General features: G+C 41.4%; 3 protein-coding genes across 4 annotated transcripts; 2 read left to right on the top strand and 1 right to left on the bottom strand.

The window, feature by feature from the left end:
* Positions 1-1,713: 1,713 nt before the first annotated feature.
* Positions 1,714-5,579, top strand: LOC112281059 (uncharacterized). Its single transcript, XM_024517222.3, has 3 exons — positions 1,714-3,440; positions 3,644-3,927; positions 4,099-5,579. Exons 1-3 carry the CDS (start codon positions 3,236-3,238, stop codon positions 4,885-4,887), a joined length of 1,278 nt encoding a protein of 425 aa, XP_024372990.1. The 5' UTR covers positions 1,714-3,235; the 3' UTR covers positions 4,888-5,579.
* Positions 5,580-9,707: 4,128 nt separating this feature from the next.
* LOC112281058 (uncharacterized) lies at positions 9,708-15,412 on the bottom strand. Of its 2 annotated transcripts, XM_090249650.1 has the most exons (8): positions 15,116-15,412; positions 14,752-14,970; positions 13,786-14,388; positions 12,992-13,229; positions 12,254-12,602; positions 10,892-12,082; positions 10,416-10,608; positions 9,708-10,091 (listed from the first exon to the last, which is right to left on the bottom strand). In XM_090249650.1, the coding sequence occupies exons 3-8, from the start codon at positions 13,906-13,908 to the stop codon at positions 9,786-9,788; spliced, it is 2,400 nt and encodes a 799-aa protein (XP_090105776.1). In that variant the 5' UTR covers positions 13,909-14,388; positions 14,752-14,970; positions 15,116-15,412; the 3' UTR covers positions 9,708-9,785. The 2 variants fall into 2 exon arrangements, with proteins under 2 accessions (XP_090105776.1, XP_024372989.1); XM_024517221.3 differs by having other exon boundaries at positions 14,752-15,341.
* Positions 15,413-18,022: 2,610 nt separating this feature from the next.
* On the top strand, positions 18,023-21,839 carry LOC112280785 (Golgi SNAP receptor complex member 1-2). The gene is made up of 6 exons (XM_024516616.3): positions 18,023-18,963; positions 19,896-20,071; positions 20,264-20,353; positions 20,510-20,581; positions 20,905-21,034; positions 21,358-21,839. Exons 1-6 carry the CDS (start codon positions 18,864-18,866, stop codon positions 21,453-21,455), a joined length of 666 nt encoding a protein of 221 aa, XP_024372384.1. The 5' UTR covers positions 18,023-18,863; the 3' UTR covers positions 21,456-21,839.
* The last annotated feature ends 504 nt before the right edge of the window (positions 21,840-22,343 follow it).

The raw sequence follows: 22,343 nt of genomic DNA, 5'->3' as shown, positions 1-22,343 counted from the left end.
CAACAAATATAGAAAACACATAGTTACCATTATATTATACAAATGGTAAAGTGTAATTATTTTATAATTTGTATGAATTATAAGAAAAATGTGTTGTTAAGATTTTCAATATTTTGATATTTTTATGTTATATTTTATGTCTCTTGTATTTTCAAACTTACAGGTTCTGATCAACACCAGTAGAACAATTTTTAAAAAAACTTTCCTTGATATCTGAGATTAAAGTTCTAAAACTTTAATTTAAAGATAAATAAAGAAGGTTCTATACTACATAATACATCTTGTTTCTAGACTACCATAAATGCTTGATAAAACTTCTTCAAAAACCATTGTCATGATTAATATTTTCCTGAATTAATTAATTAATTTGTAAATTATAGGTTTAAAAATCAATAAATTATTTAAGTATTATTTGGCTAGAATGTCAAATTTCAATTAGTTGATTTTTTAATACTTTTTTAACAAAATATAATAAACTAATTTGACAATTTTTATACTATTTGTTGTTTTTAACATAAATCCTATTTTACAAAAATAATTAGTCGTAACATGTATTGTTCACATTACAAACATGTTACTTTCACAATCATTACACCTTATCGGATCTTTATAATATAAACAAGTAGTCTTCTGCCAGAGAATACAAAATTTTAACAAAATGATATATATCGGTAATGTCTAGGAAGAAGTAAAACTCCTCCATTAATTCATCCATCCATCCAACGGAGGAAGAGCTCTTGACTAACCCACACGCCCACGTGAAGACGAAAGTGGATGAGGAGGAGGAGGACCCCACCACCGTGCATCCATCCATCCAAATGGAGCAAAAGCGCGCATTGTACGTGGGCTTTTCAGCGCGGGAACGCACCGATGCGACTGCCACGACCAAGGCAAGCGAAGGGCAGAGACCAGGCAGCCACCCGGCCCCATGAAGAAAGCAGAAACAAATCTAATCAAAACCTCAAGAAACACAACAACAGCAACACAACAACAACACAACGCTGCAGCAGCAGCAGAAGAAGAAGAACCGGGAGCGGCAGCAGAGCTCACATGACATGGCATTGCACGGGGTGGGGTGGCCCACACCTAAGACAGGCTCATCAGAAGAGAAGTGGGTTCATTCTCTGCACCCCACAGACTGAAGAGAAAGGAGAGAGACAGAAGGAGAGAGACGGGAGGAGGACACACCCACATGTAGAGAGAGAGAAGACGAGGCGAAGGTAAGGTAACGTCCAAAGGAGACGGGGAGGGTGAAAGGGCTGGGGCTGGATGGGTAAGAGGAGGGGATATTCACCCACTCTGTAATTGAGCGAGGGAGGGAGGGGAAGGAGAAGGAGGGACTAGAGCTAGCTAAGTAGATAGCGAGAAGTGGTAGGGGGGGAGAGAGTGTATGTGAGAGAGAGTGAGCTAGTGAGAGAGAGCTAGTGAGCCTTGGAGGGGGCTGTCACCAGTCTGGGATCCGCGCCGCAAAAAGGTCTGGCCCGCTGGGCACGGCCCGGCCACTGCCCGGGGGGGCAGAAGAAAAGGTTCCTGGCCAATATAGGGCCCTTGGGTACACATAACCCTTTTTCACACCACACCAGTCCTCCTCCCTCGCTCCGTTTTCTTCTTCGTTTTCCCCCACTCATCGTCCTCCGAGTCGGTCCCACTCCGACTCGCTCCCTCCCTCCCTTACACTCTGGCTGGTTGGCAACCCCACTCTCCCCGCCTGCTTTAGCATTACTTCTCCAGCGCCCCGTGTTTCTGTGCTTGTTTGCCTGCTGCTCTTTTGGCTGCTGCTGGATCCTACCCCCTCCCTCCCATCCTCTCTCGCTCCCCACATCCCCACATCCCTTCCTTTCCTCGTCCGCAATCAGCCTTCCATCTGTGTTCCACTCCTTTCTTGCGTCCTTCTACTGTTGGTTGACGTTGTGCTGGTATGTGAGCCTTCGTTTGTTGGTTTCTGGGGCAGTTTCCTTTGAACTGCTGGTGGATCCATGGAAGATTTTCGCTCGTGAGTGCGTAGAACATACCAGTACGATTACCTTGTTGTTGCTGTTGGTGGTTTGTTGTGTGTATGCTTGTTTGGCTGATGTGAATGTGTCGGTGAGTCGAAGCAGCGGAGAACTGGGTCGACGTTGTGAAGTTGTGTGATTTTGGATCGTGAGGTTGAAGTCGGGTTTTGGAACCGAGTTGTAGTGTGAGGAGCATGTGTTGTCGAAGTTGAAGAGTGGGGGTCAGAAATTGTGCTACTTCGCACTTTGTCAGCATCTGATCTCTGCCTTTTGTCTTAATTTGGAGAGTGCTTAGTTGAGCTAGAGTTTGCCAATGAGCTGACAGTACGCATACTTTGTTTAGCTGCAAGTGTTCACCACTTCCCTTATTCGCTGAAAATTCGATCTCTATTTTGCCGCCGCAGCATCTTTTACTGCTACCTTCTTTTTCAAGCATTGATTCCATATTCTCGGTTTCTGGCTCGTGACAGTTCCTTCAATCCTGTGGCCTGTCTTCATTGTGAGCACCTCTGTGTCTTCCCTCTCGCCTTGTATATCTCTCCCTCTCTCTTTCTCTCGCGGTGCTCGCGAACTTTCTCTTCTCTCTTAGTTCTCTGCCCTCCTCCCGCCTTTTACGTTTGCAATTCTACAGTTGACACTTGTACTACAGATTTGGAGCTCATGTGCGATTCTACAACTTTGATAGCAATTCTCAAGGTGTCCTATGTCAAGTGCAACAACAATTCAAGAGCGGCTTTGAGTTTGAAGTAACTTCAAGAGGAAATATCAGCGGTCCAAGACGCAGGTCAACAGTCGGTGGCATGAAGGAGTACATCGGGAAGCCTCTGCACGCTCAGCTTTGTGACGCAAATATCATCATAATTGAGGCTTAGTATCATCCTTCACCGGAAGTTGCTGCTAGCTGCGGGGAACCCGTGAAGCCTCCGCGATCGAGTCTCTACGCATCAAGTCTCAAGGTCGACAAACGGAGAGCCACGAGAGGAGTCATGGACCCTTCCATTCGGGGATGTCACAGCCGCCTCCACTTGTAGCATCACGCCCCCGTCACGCTGTCCCGAAAACGATCCAATTCGGCAGCCGAGCTCCATGTCTGAGATTTGACGCTTCCACGGTCGCCCCTCTGATCTATACCACGCTACCACAACTCTCCTAACATTTTCTTAAAGCCTTGATCAGCAGCTCCAAGTCCAACTCAGGAAACAAATCAGTCTTCGAATCCTTCTCGGGAGCTCAGTCGAATCATGGCAGATACTAGTGTTCAGGGGCCGCAAGACACGGATCAAAGCCAACAAGGAGAGCCATTCTTGCCTCCTGGCTTTCGGTTTCACCCCACCGACGAAGAGTTGGTCAGCTATTATCTAACCAAGAAGGTACTCGACAGCAGATTCACTGTTCACGCCATTGCGGAAGTGGATCTCAACAAATGCGAACCTTGGGACCTTCCTGGTTAGTAAACCTCCGCCTCGTGTACTCTGAGAATCTATTGCTCTGGAAAAGACAGTTTTGGGCATGCGAGGTCCTGCTGCCATCTCGCACTCAGGAAATTTTCCTCCCTTGTGTAGCGGAGAATTTGAGACCGACTCTATCTGTAGATTTCAGAAGAGGAATCATCGGGACTGATGTGAATTGTGGTGCGGCGTTGAATGCAGTGAAAGCCAAGATGGGGGAGAAGGAATGGTACTTTTTCAGCTTGCGTGACCGCAAATATCCGACAGGTATGCGCACTAATCGAGCCACAGATGCAGGCTACTGGAAAGCAACTGGAAAAGACCGAGATGTGTTTGCGCATGGGCGGTCTCATCTGGTAGGCATGAAGAAGACTTTGGTCTTTTACCGGGGCCGCGCGCCCAAGGGGGAGAAGACCAACTGGATCATGCACGAGTACCGGCTGGAGGGCGATGGCGGACATTCTCTACCTCCTCGTGTAAACAAGGTATGCAGGTGTGGTTGTATTGCGTCTTTCCTGTTCGCAGACTGTTACTAAACTCGGGCAGCTAGCGTGTATTGCATATCTGAACAAATTTGAAGAACGTTTTGGATGTGGTAGGGCCAGATCCTGTATACTCTAATGTGCTGAACAAAGTTTTCTTTGTTTTGTGCACAGGATGAATGGGTGGTGTGTCGCATTTTTCAGAAGAGTTCTGGAGCAAAGCGTAGTTTTCTGTTCTCGGATTCACGTATGCGTCAGGCCATTGTGTACCAGCTTGAGGATGTGAGGTCGTCTTTGCCACCGGATATGGACAACAATTCGCCAAACCCAACTGTCACCGATGGCGGGACTTGCACTGATTGCGAAACGTGTGCGGGCACGGAGCAGATGTCTGCTTGCTACAACTGCGTTCACGACTTTGATCACGACAAGGACACCAACGGCGTCATGTCATGGATTAATACGCAACCTGCTGGAATGGACATCCTGCAACAAGTAGGAGGTTTGAACAATCTCAATAACTTGCTCTCAAAGCCGTACCCTATGTACGATGCTTCCTACGAGAAGGGCATGAACCTGCCGAGGCAGCTAGGGTTTACCCCACAGGTGCTGATGCAACCCGCCAACATGACAACGCCTACGGGGTTACGAGTGGCGAGCCTGCGGCCGAAGACAGAGCCATCGTCCTTTAGTGAGGGCGAAGACGAAGCACAGAGCATACCCGAGGGGTATGAATATGGCGCCTGGCAAACTGAGAAAGCCGAGGCTTCTCTCTACAACAATGATGGTACAGGAGATGACTCGTCATCGCCATTGCAAAGTTCCACCGGAGGCACCGAGTTGTCCTGTTTGACTGGAAGCCTGTGCAGTGGCGAGAACGGGAGCTACAAGTACCGACTTCCGGACATCACCGCGCCTGTCGATGCAGGCTTCGGCCACGAAATCTTAACCTGGGCTTACTGACTCGGAATGTCTAGGATTTCAGTAGTGCATCCATTGCATTCTACGCAAGGGTTAGGGTTCGGGTGCGAAACAAATCGAGAAGGATCACTCTCGAACTGTAAAGAAAGAAAAAAGGTGATCCTCCACGCACTCAGTCCTGCTCTGTAGCATCGAGATGACATGGTGCATTTCCCATTACACACCCAGCTGTGTGGACCATCTATATTGTACATTATCTGCGGTACGAGTTTGGGGATTGATATGGAGCTCGATAATGGTGGCGCGTGACCCTGTTTCGACGTTGCGGACTGTGAGATGGCCTTCAGCTCAGTCACTGACCGATTGCAAGAGGGATCTCTCTCCCGCAATCCGCTTCTTTACATTTGTACATACTGCTGTAATTTAAGGTGTATTTTTTGGAAGAAAAAACATCATATACATATGTAATTCTTTTCCTCTCAGCGATTACACATTTTAAGTGCACGGGGGGGCTTTAGCGGCAAGAGCACTACGTACAGAAACGGGGCCCAGTGTATGCCGCTAATGGCCAGACTTCATGATAATTCAGGATTGTAATTTAGGCAGGTATTATGAGGACAGGCGGAGTGCACAAGTCGGATTGACATATTTTGGCATTGCTTTCATTGGATATCAACAAAAATTTGATTGGTAAAGTTATTGCCCGTGGTTTAGACGCAGGATTTCTACAGCAACCTGTATTTGGGCTGGATGGCTTTTTTTGTATGATTCCAAAGTGTATGTCCACCTCTTGCACTGTGTTTGCCCCCATATCTCTCTCTGCTTCATTCTACTGCGGTGGCAGTTTCCCCCATTGTCTTGTCCTATTTGTCTGTTCTTCGACGAGACTAAAGTCCCTTTACCAGCATTTAGATGGTATAACTACAGCTCCTTAATCTCATCGCTGTTCAAAACATGTCACAGTGCCCAGAAGTCTTCCATGCGTCCAACAGCCAGGGCATCAAATTTCAATCTTCCTGGCAAATCTCTCTCGTCTCTATAAGCATCTCAAGCTTTGAATGACGCACAGGTTCACGTGCCATGTCACTCTATCAATAGAGCGGAATCGCTGACAGTCAGCTTGAAGACAACCAAGGCTGCAGGTGTTCAATAGATGCTTCCTGCTTGCGAAAGCATTTTCCAATCGAGCCATGAGCCCCTCACAGATTCCGCTAGTGTAGTCAGAAACTTCTCACCACCATCACTGCTGTAGAAACCTACGCCATAGTGTTCTGGCTTCCTGCTCTCGGCAGTGTTTACCGTAGAAGTAACAAGATCCATCTGAGGTAGAAAGACACCTGAGTTATCCACGATTCTTTTTCACTGGCTGAATTGGGTTGCAGGAGCCTATCCCACTGTCGATCTTTCCGGACTGGAGGATGCCGTCTAAGTGCCAATGCTGGAGGATCACCGTAGTAAAGCATCCGTGCTTCGACTAGATGAGGCATATCTGTCATCGATGTAGTCAAGAAGCCTCGTCGATCGTGTTGCACAAATTTTGGAAAATTGAAATTCTTTTCGTTTATTATGCGAGTTCTTTTCATGTTTTATATTACGTGTTATATCTTTCTATTTCTAAGAATCAGATCCATTAACATATGATATAAAACATGAAAAGAATCTATTTCTATGAATCCAGGTCGATCCAACGTTTGATATGCTTCACATGATTAAAATCATTGAGGTGATGACCTCCTTGTATTTGCTAGTGCTGTAGACAGTCTGTGGCAGGAGCATCGTTCGAACCGCTCTCTGACTTCAACTTATCCTAACGGCGGGGCTGTTTTTGCAGATCAAGCTGTCCTTCAAGGACCCAGAGTTAAATTCTGATGTATTTTTAATGGTACCGATGGCGGATCCTTCATGAAACAATGTAGAATGTGACCACCAAATTTTAGTCGATTATAAAATCCCCCAAAAACATCACATCGGCTCTAGTCAACGCTGAAATGCTTCATGCCATGGGAAGGAAACATGGTAAATTCACCATGGTTTAAAACCTCTGAGCTCGAGCGCGGAATCAACTAACACTGGAACCTGTCTCATCCATTGAAACGCAAGGTCATAATATCGGCAGTGTCAGACCCACTTACAGGCTCAAGAGTAAACTCCAGGATGAGATATTCTAAATAAATAGCTATCGTTCACTAGCAACAGTCATTCACGGTGTGTTGCCATCAAGGATAAATGCGTTCCTCCTGGATTGTCTCTGCAACCACGTGAAGAACATGAAGAAAACAATATTGTAAAACTAGCACAACTGCAACGATGGACACGTTGATAAGAAGAATCTTGGTTCTAGAGTTTCAACCCTTTGGAAAACGCTGTGTGCTCAAACTGATGATTGCAAACCCCAGCGTCGTGAGTGGCACAACATGGGTGCCTAGCTAAGTTTCAAATACCATTGAGCTCTGCAATCAATTGCTGGAAATGGTAGTATCATTACACAAACATCAAACTTCGTATTCATCAATTGACTTCAGATTAACATCAGAAGTCAGCAGCAATTGGAACGATGTTCATTGAACGATTCATCTCTGCAAAGCTAAAAGTCTGAACAGAATATCATGACTTGAAATGAACAAACGTGTCGTTAAATTATTACCTGAGAAGTGGGTACAGCCCAGATTGCATCGCCGAGATTTTGACACCAAAACTTTCCAGTAAAAACAAGACCCATTTACCTCTTTCCATCCTCATCTTTATGGTATTCTAAAGCGAGAAACATGGAGTTGTGTGAAAAGATCGGAAGATTACAAAGACTACATGAGCCTGATGTTGTTTTTAAGAATTAAAAGCTGGTTGGAATCGATGCCGCTCCTCAGTCGCAGGCGCCAAGCTCCACGCGCTGTTGTCCCACACGAGCCTCGTCAACTAGTAGGCTATAATGGTCACCTACAGAAGGTCCCAAAACAATGCCGATGCCTGGATCCCAATCGTTTGACGCCTGTCAGAGCGGATCAGTACCGCACTGCGCTGAGCACGTTGGTCGTGCCTCCTCCGACAACGCACCACGGTGGAATCGATCTGATTCAGTGAAGGAGCTGAATCCGATCGGAAAAGAGGGATTCAACACCACCAGTCGGATCGTCACCATATATCGATGCAACAATTTCGATGCTCCTGACACGTGGAAAAGAATGAAAAATCCCATCTTATGTTTCACTGCAAAAACTTCAACAATAACAACAATATCAACAATATCATCATCTTTATCGTCATCAGAAACTATCCATGCTCGTTAGATTGTCTTCGATCTGGATCTCGATCTCCTCGTGACCTGATGGATTTATAGCTTGTGATGCAGACTTGGATCTGCTACGTGTGAAGCTGGAACGCCGAAGTAGACTCTTGGAACAGCAACGACCGGAGTCTTGATTCGTATCGTTACTCTACATCACACACAAACAATATGTATGTATATATATATATATATATACATATACACATAAGTAACTAGATATGCACACACAGAAGTACATATATATATATATATATATATATATGTTAAGTTATAGTTTGTCTGTCTATAACAAGAGTTGTTTTGCTTTGTAAGAGGCTTTTGTTAATAAGTTTGCGAGGAACTAGAACTGGTTGGCAAATGTAAAACAAACATTCAAACTAAAATTACATTGAGCAATATAGTTTATTTCTAATAAAGGACCATTTTTTAAATATATAACATTTGTCATGAAATCATCAAAAAGTTGTTATTGGGCTTTAAATACAGAGCTGCTCCTCTTGTGTAGCTCTATTCACATTCTCCATTCACATTCAATTGTGTTTCATATTAAGTGTAATATAAGACAAGTTGTATCCTATATTACACAATGTAGGACAAAGTAACCAACGTCCTACATTAAAAGGGCTTGAGCATGCCAAACGATTTGAAACATGCCCAAATTCTTAAATTAACATCTATTTCAAATATTTATCCACAATACATCTTCTCTATGTACAAATTTGAAGGATGTCCAAATTTGTCTCCTCATGATGATATTTAACATGATTAATTCTGGATTTTTACACGGTATACAAAAAATGGAATGTTAAACTTTCCATATCAAACCAAAAAGTAACCCAAATTGTTACAATTTTCTATGGCCGTTGAACTACATGTTTTTGAGCATCATGATTAACTTCCTAGACGTCTGAATAAAGATCACTTTCATAAGCGTCATGTTACCAATCATGCAACTTCAACTCCAATGCTCATTTCTATTTAGTCGTCGCAGAATCGAATCCTTAAATGCCCCAAATCTTAGGATAGTGAAATATTGTACCTCAGGGATCTGCTTCGATCAGGCGTTGTGACCGAGAGAAAATCCCGGGACAATCCAGCAGGATTGACTACCTCTATAGGAACAGGGAGTTGTTTCCGACTGTCATCATTTGGCTAAGGGCTCAGGCAGGCCTTGAAAATCATCATCTATTTCGGCTAGTGAAGCTGGTCTCCGTTGTTCATGTGCACAGGCCTTTTTTCACGTTGTAAACTAACAAACGTACCCACAAATGTGACTGTCGGATGTGGGAATTCGAGTGGGTCACCAAGGAAATTGACCATTTTTCAGGAACTTTCAACCACACAACACACATTCCTGCATTCAGCTACTGAGTATTCCCAAAGGACAATCAACTACTTATTGAGGAAACCGCTTACCTGCAGAACAACTGTCACACTTTCTAGTGCCCAGATATTGATCTCACTCTTTCACACGATTCAAGTGTGAGATGTTGCAAGTTAACCCCTCAAGTTAACACTTGTGGTCTTGTGCCCCGAAAACATCAAACTAGACAGAGCCACGTTCAGAAAGAGGTAGAGAGACCGTAAAACCAGCTAACACCCATGTTCCATGGGCATGATATTGCTCAATTTGATACACGATAACAGATGATGGCTATCAAGTTCTGTTCAAATCTAAGGGGTCCTGTAGCAGCTCTTGCTGTCTGCTTGATCTCTCAGGGGTCGTCTCGTCCGATTGCGAGGACTCAAATGTTGGCCAAAAAAATCCAAACCTAGAGGGTGATTTCTCAGGAGTCTTTGGGATTTCTGGTTTACCGCCTTGGAGGTGGCTTGCTCGTTGTGGATTGGTCAGCAGCATCTGCTGCACATCGTTAGGCAACGAGTTGAAGATTGTGCGTAAATCACTTCTTAGTTTCTTGATCGTCTGTGTCTGTGTGTTAGCAAGCCCTGCCCGCTGTAGCATCTGGAATAAAAGAAGCTGTGTGGATTAGATACCTGAACAAGGCTGTAATAATCAAGGTCATGATCATGTTCACTGACGTAGCTAGAAATGATTGCAATCGAATCAAAATGTTTTGTCTCTTACGAAAATATCCCAAGGTATAAGAATACGAAAGGGTAAAGTAATTACTAAAAGCTAATACGATGCACTCTTAACCGAGTAAACCTAAATAAAACAACAGAAGACTCAAAGAATTCTATAACCATATAGTTGCAAAATTGATATGCACGCATCCTTTCATCATCCACAAAGCACCGCCTGGGAAAATAGTTCGTCAGTTTGTACCTGTAATTCTATGATTAAGTGACGCTCAACAGCAGAAAAAGAGTCTACAACCTCCACTTCTGACATTGACTTCAGAAAGGACTCTACATCAGCCTTGCAACGAGCTTGCCTCCAAATCCGATGCTGTTCTTGCTCAGCTACGGCTCGTCTACGCTGAAACCATGGCATGAAATTTGGTCCCTCCAAAAAACGTCTGTAATGTTTTGGCAACGTCATGCAGTGGTCACAATCTATTCTATCACAAGATAACTGATAACATAGTGATAACATGAATGACGGATAGAGCAAGGCAATCATCGATCGACCCTCATGAACATGACCACCTTTGAATTATTTCAAAAGATGATAAACCAGGGTGTATCTGTAAAGTACGAAAAGCCAACAAACCCTGTTTACAAGCTCAAGGTCCCGAGATGCAAACAACTGCACTTTACATCAAAAGCTTCCCTGTATAGATGGCACAAAAAGTTTATTACCTGTAGAGGTCCAGCCAGTTGGCACGCAACCGCTTGGCAAGAAATTTTCCGGCTCCGCGAGCAGCCAGACCTTCAAGGAAAGAATGTGCATTGAAAGGGGGGAGAGGAGGTGGATCCCGAAAGGGTGATGCTCCCTCCTGTGGGGTAGTTGCACGTAGGTAAGGTCCAAACGGTGCCAGAAAGTTGGTTGTCAATTCCAGAAAGTGGCGCCTCAAAACCTCATTGTTCACCATAGACATTGACTCCTCAGTTTGGGGGGAAACACCAGCGTCAACTAAACGGTTGAGAACTGACGTGTCCGGTTTCGTTGCTGTCACATAACTTGTCCACAAACATTCACGATGCTCTGACATCAAAGAAAGGGGTCCGTCTTTACGAACTCTTGCAACTTGTAGCAGATTTGCTGGAGAGAATCTCGTCAATGGAGATAGCTGTAGTTGCAGAGACAAGCGGCGGTTCCCAGCTTGAGAATTATTATTACTCCTTGCTAGCTTCAAAAGGCTTGGAGTTGGAGTTGGAGTTCCTACAGATATTACATGAGGAATGTTTCTTAGGGCCTTGAGGAAAAAAAGATTGGTAACACCCAGAACCATTGGAGGAGCTTTTTCCCCTTCTTTCACAGAATTAAGTCCACCGAAGTCTGGATCATGGATTGTGAAGTAAGGTCGGAAGTCAACACTACATGGCAGTGGTGCAACTAGGCCAACTAATGCAGCTACTGCCTCGCAGACTTGTGGGGGAGTGGGACCTACCACCAATAGAGGTTCACCCACTAAAAGAAGCTCCCAAAGGACCCACAAATTCATGAGGACTCCTCGGAAAGAACCAAACAAATCAACGTCGTGGAAAACACCCTGAGGAACGGATCTGTTTAAGGGGGGCACTGGTGCCATTGCTGAGGTGAAATCATCCATAGGAGTGCCACAACCAGGAGGTAGCGCATGGGCTGGTGGGAGATGGGCGCGTATGACGACGGTCCCAACCAGTAATTCTATCAACTGTCCATGAAGTGGTGGTGCCCAGCGAGAGACATAAGATGCTATCTGCTCCAAAGCTCGTGCACCAATATCAAAATACATAGGTCCTGCGATTTGTACCAAGGGCTTGAAAACACATGAATAGGGGCGCTCGGAGAGAATGACGACAGACTTTTGTTCACCCCCACGTCTTAGTCTCTCATCCTGCCTTTGCCTATTATCAACACAATGCAATTGTGAGTCTTAAAGATAACTAGCTTCCTAGATTCCACGAATTCATGAAAATGACTAGTAAAGTACAAACAGGAAAAAACCTTATGACATAACTTGAAGAATACTGGGAGGTAGTGTTAAAAAGAATTCAGGCTGATTCCAGCAGCAATACCTGTTGAAGACAAAACCATACAGGTACCGCGGACCTCCACTACCAGGACCACCACGGGAACTCCCTTTCACTGGATCTAGTGGATATCCAGGAAGATTGGTGTTCTCTTCACGACGGACTGAAACAGTGGTAGGAGGATTATTTGAGGAAAGGGTAGGGGCACTACTGCTAGTTATCCTTGTTGCAGGCTTTGGAGAAATCATATTTGCAAGAATGCTAGGGAGCGGCAAACTACCCCATCCACTCCCAGTACCACCCTCCTCATCAGCTGAAGACTTTTCAAGGGCTGCACAACCCTCGCTTATTGAATTTTGTACTCCTTGGGGTCTGTCAAAATTAAGTTCTCGCGCTGCAAGATTGTAAATAAAGCGTTATGATGGACGGACGCAGGAGCACAACATGGACTCTAAACTATCGCAATCTTATACATCCCATCCGTCTTGACAAACAATTTTGTAGAAGTCAACTTCTTATCCAGGAAAATAAAAAATAATACAAATACTAATTTTTTGTTCAAAAGTTCAACAGGTTATGTGGCAGACAAAAAGACGACTTTACCAAGTAGTTAGGAAAAATTGCAAAAATTAGAGCCACTAGTTTGTGCTGACTGTAGACATCGAATAGACTTTGAGTTAGAACATCAGTACAGCTTGAAGGTAGCAGCCGTCAGACAAAGTTACCACGTGAGCATTTGTAAGAGTGTGAGGTTTCAGGTTTCCATAGTCACATGATACTCACCTGTATCATCAACGGCCTCTACAAATGTGTCCGAAGACGGATGAGAGGTTGTTCTTCGTGGTGGAGCTGGATTCGGAGCCGGAATAGTACCACGCCTGCGGATCCGGAAGAAGAATGCGCAGTCGTGCACACTTGCATGAGTACTTCCTTGCGACATAGAATCTGGAAATGAACTGAAGGCAACATCAAGTTCTTCCTCTGGAGAGAGCGCATTAGGTGGATAGCATTCTTCAACTAACTGGCAACAAGCAAACAGGTTGAGGATTATGATCAGTACAACAACATCCAACAGAAAAGTCGGAACTGGTATGACTAATGATACAGATGCACAGACCACTTGACAGCAACTGAATAGAGCCGGTTCTAACAGCTGCCATGCTTAGTCACCATTACGACTTCCAAATCAGAAAAATCTAAATAAACGTACAGTACACAAAATGTCGGATTGATTTGGACGACATCCACAAGTAGAAACTTCTGGATAACCTACAGACATTACTGCGCTCGATCATCCAAAGTCCTTGACAGCGTCACTACTGAAATTGCCCACGACAGTTTTGGTTGTAGACCACAGATTGAACACTTGGCCGTATTTCATAAATACAAGAGTCTAACATTTCCACTATCATTGAAAGACAATTTTATCACTGGGATGTTGAGTGCGCCTACGCTATAGTTATACATAAGTCCCATGATTCTCCACTTCAATCTCTATGCAAGTTTGAACTACCAATTCTGTATCTTCTCCAAAGAAGCCAGTAGTACATGGAGAGGTCCTATCCGTTACAGCTTACCTGCCCCTGTTGAAGATCAAATCGGATGGCACAAATCGCCACCATCCATCGCTGCATAGCAGAGGTATCGGCCTTCCCAACTGGATCACGGCGCGGAACCGCCAAGGTAATACTTCGATTCATCTTAATTGTGTACTATTCCTCAACAAGTTGATTTACCTGTTCCTGTTGGATCTGAATTACTGATTGATAATTACCAGTGAACACTATCTACTAAACAAATCCATTTCTCAAAGACCATTTCTGCCTGGATTGAGTTTGCTCAAAGAATCGCTAATGATATCAGTCTCATCACCATATTGCCTAGATTTAGAAGTCTCTGCCATCTCGACCTCTTCTTACGGTCTTTAAAAGTTCTGACGGAGTCCAACTCGCGTAACACACCCCACATTTTATCTTCTCGTTGAAAAGGTCAGTTGTCCTCAGCCAGCTAGAAATTCCAAAGCTTTTGATCGTGCATCTAGTTGCCCTTGTAGAAGAAGATGCTGCATGCAGCCTTGGCATGCGCTTCATTTTCCATTAGTCAATATCAAGTTCATTTAAACCCCATTCGTCAAAACATGAAGCAGAATGACCGTATGACCGAATTGCCCAACTGGGTGGCTTCACAACAATCAAAATTTGAAGTTAGATCACTCGTTCTCTACAGAGTAGCTGAGGCTTGCGAATGTGCACTGTAAAACAAATCTTATTCACATTTAGCCAAATACGTGATACATTATGGACCTAACTCGGCGAGACCCAAAGCAGAATACATTTGCAAACATTCGAGAAAAAACCCACGGCGATCACCAAAAACAGAAAAAATGGGCCACGAGATATTGAGATTCCAAAACATTTCTTGAGGGAGAAGAAAAACTGGAACACACGCTCAAACCCAAGACTTCAGCCATCACGACATGAGGTCACCTTTGAGTTCCAACGAAGAGCGAAAAAGTAAAATCAGGAGAAACACTTGACACGTACCTCAAATCATTCATCACTCCTGAAACTTGAATAGGCCTGTAAGTCTACATACATTATCCAGATTAAACCACTGTAACAGCATAGAACTCAGATTGAATTTTGTCCCAACTAAGGCGAGGGGAGCTAGGGCAGTCGATCAGCATTCTCCTCTACAGCCCTGAGTAAGCGAAGCTTCAACACCAGCCTGGCCTTCCAAAAGACCAAAAAATTTACTCTTTCCTGCCAACCCTCAATATACACTGTCACCTCTCCATAACACGCCACTGTGCCAGCTCCACCCGAAAGACTCTGAGCTCATTCCCCAAAATTTGTAAAATAAATGCAGAATCTAACCGTCGACTATTCGAACAGTTAAGATACTCACTTCACGGCGCTAAAATACTCCAACCCAGTGTTTCAATGCCCCCTCCCACACATTGATTGACACACGAATGCGCAGCAACCCTCCTCCACTCCACCCCCGCATCAAATTCACCCACGCAATCAAACATCCGCCTCCGGCTCACGTCGTCCACCATACCGAATCACTCTCGCACTCCACCATCACCCCAAACACCGATTGAAGATGCAAAATACGAATCTATCCAGTCCTCCGAGTTTCTTCCTCAGACACAAAACGCCTCATTAAATCTGTAGCGTCGGAGGACCGGTACGACGCGGATCCACCACCCCATCACTTCAATGAAAAAAAAAAAGAAAAAAAACACATTGAAACGTGGGCGATGATTCCCTGCAGCTAGCTCCTCGCAACCCACTTCTCCAATTCACGAGATCGCGTTACCGCCATCGATCCCATCCCACGGGAATTGCCGAAAGCGGCCCTCGGGGAAGGATAGCCTTTCACATTTGAGAAAGAATGGAAGAATAACATTCCATGTCAAATGATATTCAATAGACTCAATTTTAAGTCAGAAACCACTTTAACTTTCCATGGCATTAGATTTACTGATATTGACCTTTGCATTAAAAATTTCAAAAAAAAATTTCAAAAAAAACAACTTTGCAATTTTTTCATTCAAACATGACTGTAATGATATTATCAATTAGAATTTTAATTAAAAGATAGTTTTATGGATTTTCAATATATATATATATATATATATATACACACACACATACATACATGATATTATTTTATAGTAAATAAAATATCACTTTGTATAATTTACAGTCACTGATAATAGATTTTATGTTTTTCAGTTAATATTAATATTATATCAGATTATCATAAATATTAACGAGGTAAATATATTTTATCAAACAGTTGATTATTATATTGTGTGTAATTTTGTATTTTTTTAATAAAAATATGACATAAACTGTGATACTATTACTAATTAAAAAAAATGTTAGATACAGATTTTTAATTTTTTTTAATCATAATTTCTGCATTCTTTTTATTTTCTATTTTTTATGATTGAAACTTGTACGAAAATATATTCCACTCTAAAACTATGGCTAGTTAGACAATTGTAGTATCCTTGTCATTGATTTTTGTAATGAATCTGATTACAAAATATTTTCAATTACTCTATTAAAAAGAAAAGCTAACATAAGCTTCAAAATATCCTTCTAAGAATGCAAATACTTCTAATAGTTACAATATTAAAATTATTATCAATATTTTCTTTTTATATATATAGATAGATAGGCTTTTTATCATTAGAGTTCAAATGGGTTGTTTTATTTTTGTCTATTTAATTATTCCCTCTATTCTTATTTGATTTTTTATTTCTATCTAGTGCATGGAGCTGGGAAGCACCACAATGTGAAATGGCATGGACTTTAGCAAAATGGCACGCAACATGGAGTTTCAAGTCACATGAAATTTTAAACAAAATATTAATTTACAATACATATTTGACAATGTTTTTTTTGTGGCCAACAACATGGGTTTTTACTAGTATGTATGTATGTATATATATATATATATATATATATATAATGAGAGATGGTTGAAATATGTATATATGCTCGTGGTTTTGTTTTTTTGTTCAATTGCTGCACAATTTTTTAAAGCAATAAATATGTTTGTAGTTAACTTGGTTTATTTTATTTTATTTCATTTTAATTATTATTGATGCTTGTAAAAGACATAATAAATATGCAATAAATTTTGATTTATAATACTGTGGAATCAATTAAATTTAAAATCTTTAGAAAATTCTAGAAAACATTTATAAATGCATTTAAAATTAAAGCATGAAATCTGATGAAAATGAGTTTTGTTTGCCAGAATAGAACGTATTGATGTAATAGTTAATTCTCAAATATAATGTCTTATTTTAATATACTTATGATGTATTTTTTACAATCATTTCATTTTTAAATATGAAATATCTTATTTTTTGAATTAAAATGTTAAAGTTTGGGCAGCTGGTCTTGCTCAAGATTTTTGTATATACATTTTTTTAATGTATATTGCTATTTCAAAAGCTCGAAGACTCTTGAAGATTTTTTTATTTTTATTTTTATTTTTATTATTTACTTTTTTGTTTTTTTCCTTCTTTTCTTCTTTGTATTTGTCTTTGTGTTTTATAACGGTGCAACACTTTGGCAAGACATTCTAAAGATACCTTATGAAGTTGAGACCTTGCAAAATCATTCCTCATGTGGTTGTAGATCTTTTCATAACTCATATTCTTTTTTCTACCAGCTCAAATTGTTGTATTTGATTAATATTCTTAAATTGAAGATAATACAAATAATTCAATCTTGCAGTTTATGCCTTAAGGAATTTTGTTGATTTAGGGTGTCTTTTTGGAATCTCTTTTCTCTTCCTGGTGTCAAAAGAGTATTTATTTATACACATTTATACTGTTTCATTAAACAACAACAATAGGTTTTATTTTATTTTTTTCATCATTGTATAAATATATTAAAAGAAAATCGTGCTTGGATTATAATTATTTAAGAAATAAAAAACATTACCATGAAATATTAAACAAAAAAAAAAAAAAAAAATCATTTCTTAATATATTGAAAACTTATCATTGCACACATTTGGGTAACATTGTGGCTTTGCCAAATCACTAGGGACATAATTTAAGATGTACAAAACTATAATTATAATACAATTGAGAGAAGAATGATACAAGTACATAATCAAACATTCAAAAAAGAAAAAGAAAAAGAATGCACATAATTAAAAAAAAAAAAAAAACAATAAAGTAAAATGTAGATAAGTAGATAAATAAATACACAAACACACACATACAGATATATATATATATATATATATATATATTACAAAGTCCTTATTAGCATTAGCACGGTGATGGGGCCACATGCGGAGACGGGGTCCCCCACTTCCATTCGGGATTGTGGTGTCGGTCCTTGTGTTTAGGGTTTCCTTGCTCTCGTGCATCCTCCTCCGTCGCCATAGCCATTTTTTCTGTTACTCGGCGCTTTTCTACGTGTCGCGGAAGCGCTTCTCCCCAGACATGGCGCTGTCGTCGTCGTCGTGCACTCTAGTGCTCCACGTTCCAAAGGTTTCTTGCGGAGCTGATTCTGTGACGGAGATTTCGCCAAACTTTTAGGTCACTAATCTATTCGATTGGTGGGATCATCGCCGAGACAATGTGGTGGAATTTAACTCTCTGAGTTGGTGAGGAGAGAATTTTTTTTCTTGCGGCGGAGTTGCATGCTCGTTACTATTGGAGACTAGACGAGAGAGACGGAAGCAGATTTGACGACGGAATCTAGCAGCACGCTGTTTGTCTGTGTCTGTGTTGCGGATGAGACACTATTGCGTTTTTAGCAGACAGATCGATAGGTTTTGATGCCAATTACTTGCATGTGACGTGTATTTGCCATTCCTTTAGTGAGGATGAGGTTTGCTCCGAATGCCGGGATTCTGTGAGCTAGACTATCTGTCTGGAAGCATGATATGGAGCCTAGGCGTTCGACAGGTGTTTAGGTGCTTATTTTGATGATAGTGGGAATGGTGACTTAATTGTAATGAGTTATTTCCGCAAAGTCTATATGATTCTTATTTTGGGCGGAATACGAGGTAGAAGAAGTGTGATTTTGGAGAGGGCTGCTGCAACCGGTCTACGTAATCGAATTTAGCGCTGTAACTAAGAATCAAAGTTTGAGATTAAGAACTTGAAATGGAGGATTGTGAAGGCGGCTGGGAGGAGCTCCGCAAGGAGGCACGGAAAATCGAGGGTGACCTTGACGTCAAGCTGTCTTCATATGCAAAGCTTGGAGGCAAGTAGTGATTTTTGCTTACTCCTACTATTACATCGGATACTGTCATAGATGTGATGAGTTGGTTTCTCGTTTTAGTTATTCTCTTTACCGTGAGTAAACTCCGATTTGCAGACGAGTTGTCCAAGGTGTGTGTGTGTGTGTGTTTTTTTTTTTTTTTTTTTTTTTTTTGTCATTTTCCCTTTTTTGGTGTCATTATGCACAATGTGAAGAGAAGCAAAGATAGAAAGGAAGTCTGGTGTTTATGCTTTCAATTCTTTTCCCCTCTTCTTAGAATCAGAATACAAGGATGAATTCCGTTTATGTTTGACGTGCACGAAGTATTCTCTTTTCTGCCTAAGCAGAATCCGAACAATCCTCTTACGCCAGTGTAGAAATTTGAACTATCAATACCTTCTTCTGAAATCTGCACGTAATCATGGCTTGTGTACATCTCTGCAGTCTTTTTCCTACAATGATTTCCTGCCCTGTTGCTGTTCTAGCTTCTGGAATCTTTTGAACTCTGAAGGCTTTTGGAAGGACCCGAACCCTGAAATGGCGTGTTCCTTCTACATTATTTACTGTTTCAATCATAGGAGATGGACGTATGTGTCCCCCTTTAAATGCGAGGAATTGCCAAGGCATTATGCTTGTCTTCCTTCTAATAAATTTACCACATGGAGTCGAAGCTGCAGAGGAATAGGAGCTCACTTAACAGACCTGATGTCTCATTTGTTACCCGTTTATGTCAAGGCATTTGCTGCACTTGTGCAGAATTTTCTATGATATTTTTTGTAGTATGTATTCGTTCTTTGGATAACTTAAAAGTAAAGATCGTATCCCTTTTCCTCGTTTAACAGGCATCTTTTATGTCATTTAATGACACTTGGGATACACGTTTACCATCATCGTTAAGTCTTGCACATCGTAACCATGGAATTCTGGATATGCAGGTGATATTAGAGGGGATGGGTCATGGAAGTCTATGGAATTGGAGATTGAGTCACTGTTGGAAAAGTTGTTGGATGTCAATGATTCTATGAGTCGATGTGTGGCGGCTGCTACGTCCACCACCTCCGTGACGCAGAAGCTCGCTCGACATCGGGATATCCTTCATGAGTTCACTCAGGTTTTTTCATGACTACTTTAGAACTTCAGTTATAAGGACCAAAATGGGAAACTTCTCAGAACTTAAATTCCCCATTTTTCAAAAGCATTTGACTGTCAACCGCATCAGAAGCGGCTTGGCATTTTTAAGATCAGTTTAATGCATTCTGAATCTGTCAAAATAGCTAACTTTTCCTCGCAATGGATACGTCAGGAATTTCGACGGACTCGAAACAACATAAGCTCCATGCGAGAGCATGCTGAGCTTCTGACCTCTGTTCGTAATGACATCAGTGATCACAAGGTATCTTTCCTTTTCAATTTATTTTTATTTTTTACTATTGATTCTGAAACGTTTTATTTTAGTTCATAAGTACTGGACTATTGGTTCAGTTGATTGTTGATTTTTTTATTTTATTTTATTTTATTTTTTCAAGTCCTGTTCTTTGTAACCTGGCAGGCATCTGGGAACACTTCACCAGTAGCAAGCTTGTTGAGGGAACGCGGATCAATCCATGGCAATATTGCCCAGGTTAGTTATTTGTGCCAACGCTCAAGCCCGAGTTTCAACCAAGCGAGTTCTTCCGAGAATGATGTCCGTAATTTTGTAACTCATCAAGTATCTGAGCTTTTACTTCTGCTACGAGGTGTTAAACTAATTTTGTAGTGTGTTTGAAAACCGATATGTAATAGAGTGTGTGCTTGCGCTTTAAAGTGTCTTAAAGAAATGATAAATCTGCTGTGAAGTTCATTCTCACGGCTTTGGAAGGAAATCGAATAGGTGCAGTATCTGAAATTCAAAGCTCCTCAAAGTCAATGGAAGTTATGAAGAGTGGGATGGATGTTTTGGGTCAGATGGACGAGGTTATCAACATAGCCCATGCAACGAAAGGGACACTCGGGGCTCAACGAACAACCTTCACGGAAATACAGGGGAAAGTAAAGCAACTGGGGGATCGATTTCCTGCTATTCGAGGAGTATTAGGTATGTCGTCATTCACACCTGTTTTCATCTTGAAGAACGAGGTTTAGGAGATTCTTGTGATGAACTTTGTGAGCTTCCTATCTTATTTGCATCTTATTTTATTTACATAAGACGGGACTTTGTAATCACTTTTTGCTTTACATAATTCAAACGCAGTGAATGTTGCGTAGTGGAACCTTAACAATGTTAAGTATAAGACTGCTCATATTGCTAAAGAATTCTTTCAACCCATCCATGATTACTTCTGGACATTTGCATACCCTGTCTCATTGTAGTCCCAGGGTTGACCAAGTTGAACATGTTTTTGATTGGTGGTGCTGCAGGAGCAATCAAGCGTAAAAAATCGAAGGACACCTTGATATTAGCAGGGGTTATCACTGGTTGCACACTCTTCCTCATTATTTACTGGTTAGCCAAGTAAAATTTTCGAAGTGGATGACTTTCCAGATCGAAAGTGCAGCAAGTTTTGAAATGGTCATTGGAATATGTAAAGATATCTAATTTAGTCATAGTAAAAGTTCAATCGTGAACGTTTATTAAATAGCGGCCGGGTCATCGGGTGTGGTCTATTTTTTTGCCACTATTGAAGAGCAAGCTCAGGTCAAGGAAGATACACAGTCTCCATGTTTCCACATCACATTCTAAGGTAGCATGTAGCATCATCGATAGAACTGCTCTACATTTTTTAGTTTTTGCTCTAGCATTTTTTAGTTTTCATCTTGAATGTTATGGTATGTAATGGAAAAGTGTAAATTATGCATATTGATAGGATTCTAATGAATTTATTGATTATAAGTTTTCCAAAGCAGTCTAGCACGCTTAGCATTGGTTTCTTGCGTCTTATTGTCATTATTGAACTTTGCAACATTTCAATTTTTTGCATACATGGAAACGACAGTTTGTTTAGTGAAATTGCTTCGGCTAAACCTACTTATCACTTATCAACTCGAAGTTTTGAAGGGGTTTTCCGTTGCGAGGTACTTTTATCAGTATGCTGACGCGCAGCGTGACATAGTCACAGAGGTTCTGTCAATTATTTTTCCCCGTGAACGCATTTCGCTAGTACTCTTCTAGAATACATAGTTGTACTGCACAACGGAATTGTTGAATATTTGTATGTTCTCTTTTTTTCAAACGATAGCGAGGATGTGTAGATTTAGGTTAGAAGTAGATGATCTATACTCCTTGTTTGTCGAGTAGACAACAAAGTAGAACATAGTAAATTATCTAGAAGTTGTTGTAAATTTGTGTAGTTAGAAATGTAGGGTACTTGACTCATTACGACCAACAGATTACAAAATAAGTACCA

This window comes from Physcomitrium patens, chromosome 4 (genome assembly GCF_059467195.1).
Source record: "Physcomitrium patens ecotype Gransden chromosome 4, ASM5946719v1, whole genome shotgun sequence".
Classification (NCBI taxonomy): domain Eukaryota; kingdom Viridiplantae; phylum Streptophyta; class Bryopsida; order Funariales; family Funariaceae; genus Physcomitrium; species Physcomitrium patens.
Note: the sequence above shows the minus strand (reverse complement) of the source record. Positions and strands in the feature narration are given on the sequence as shown.

What these genes read in the sequence shown, in the direction of transcription:
- LOC112281059 (XM_024517222.3), top strand. Translation starts at nt 3,236, where the DNA reads ATGGCAGATACTAGTGTTCAGGGGCCGCAAGACACGGATCAAAGCCAA. An exon ending in CGAACCTTGGGACCTTCCTG is followed by an intron (nt 3,441 to 3,643) that starts GTTAGTAAACCT and finishes CGTTGAATGCAG; the next exon opens with TGAAAGCCAAGATGGGGGAG. An exon ending in TACCTCCTCGTGTAAACAAG is followed by an intron (nt 3,928 to 4,098) that starts GTATGCAGGTGT and finishes TTTTGTGCACAG; the next exon opens with GATGAATGGGTGGTGTGTCG.
- LOC112281058 (XM_090249650.1), bottom strand. Translation starts at nt 13,908, where the DNA reads ATGAATCGAAGTATTACCTTGGCGGTTCCGCGCCGTGATCCAGTTGGG. An exon ending in TTGATCTTCAACAGGGGCAG is followed by an intron (nt 13,230 to 13,785) that starts GTAAGCTGTAAC and finishes GCTTGTTGCCAG; the next exon opens with TTAGTTGAAGAATGCTATCC. An exon ending in TATGGTTTTGTCTTCAACAG is followed by an intron (nt 12,083 to 12,253) that starts GTATTGCTGCTG and finishes TGTTGATAATAG; the next exon opens with GCAAAGGCAGGATGAGAGAC.
- LOC112280785 (XM_024516616.3), top strand. Translation starts at nt 18,864, where the DNA reads ATGGAGGATTGTGAAGGCGGCTGGGAGGAGCTCCGCAAGGAGGCACGG. An exon ending in TTCATATGCAAAGCTTGGAG is followed by an intron (nt 18,964 to 19,895) that starts GCAAGTAGTGAT and finishes CTGGATATGCAG; the next exon opens with GTGATATTAGAGGGGATGGG. An exon ending in TCCTTCATGAGTTCACTCAG is followed by an intron (nt 20,072 to 20,263) that starts GTTTTTTCATGA and finishes TGGATACGTCAG; the next exon opens with GAATTTCGACGGACTCGAAA.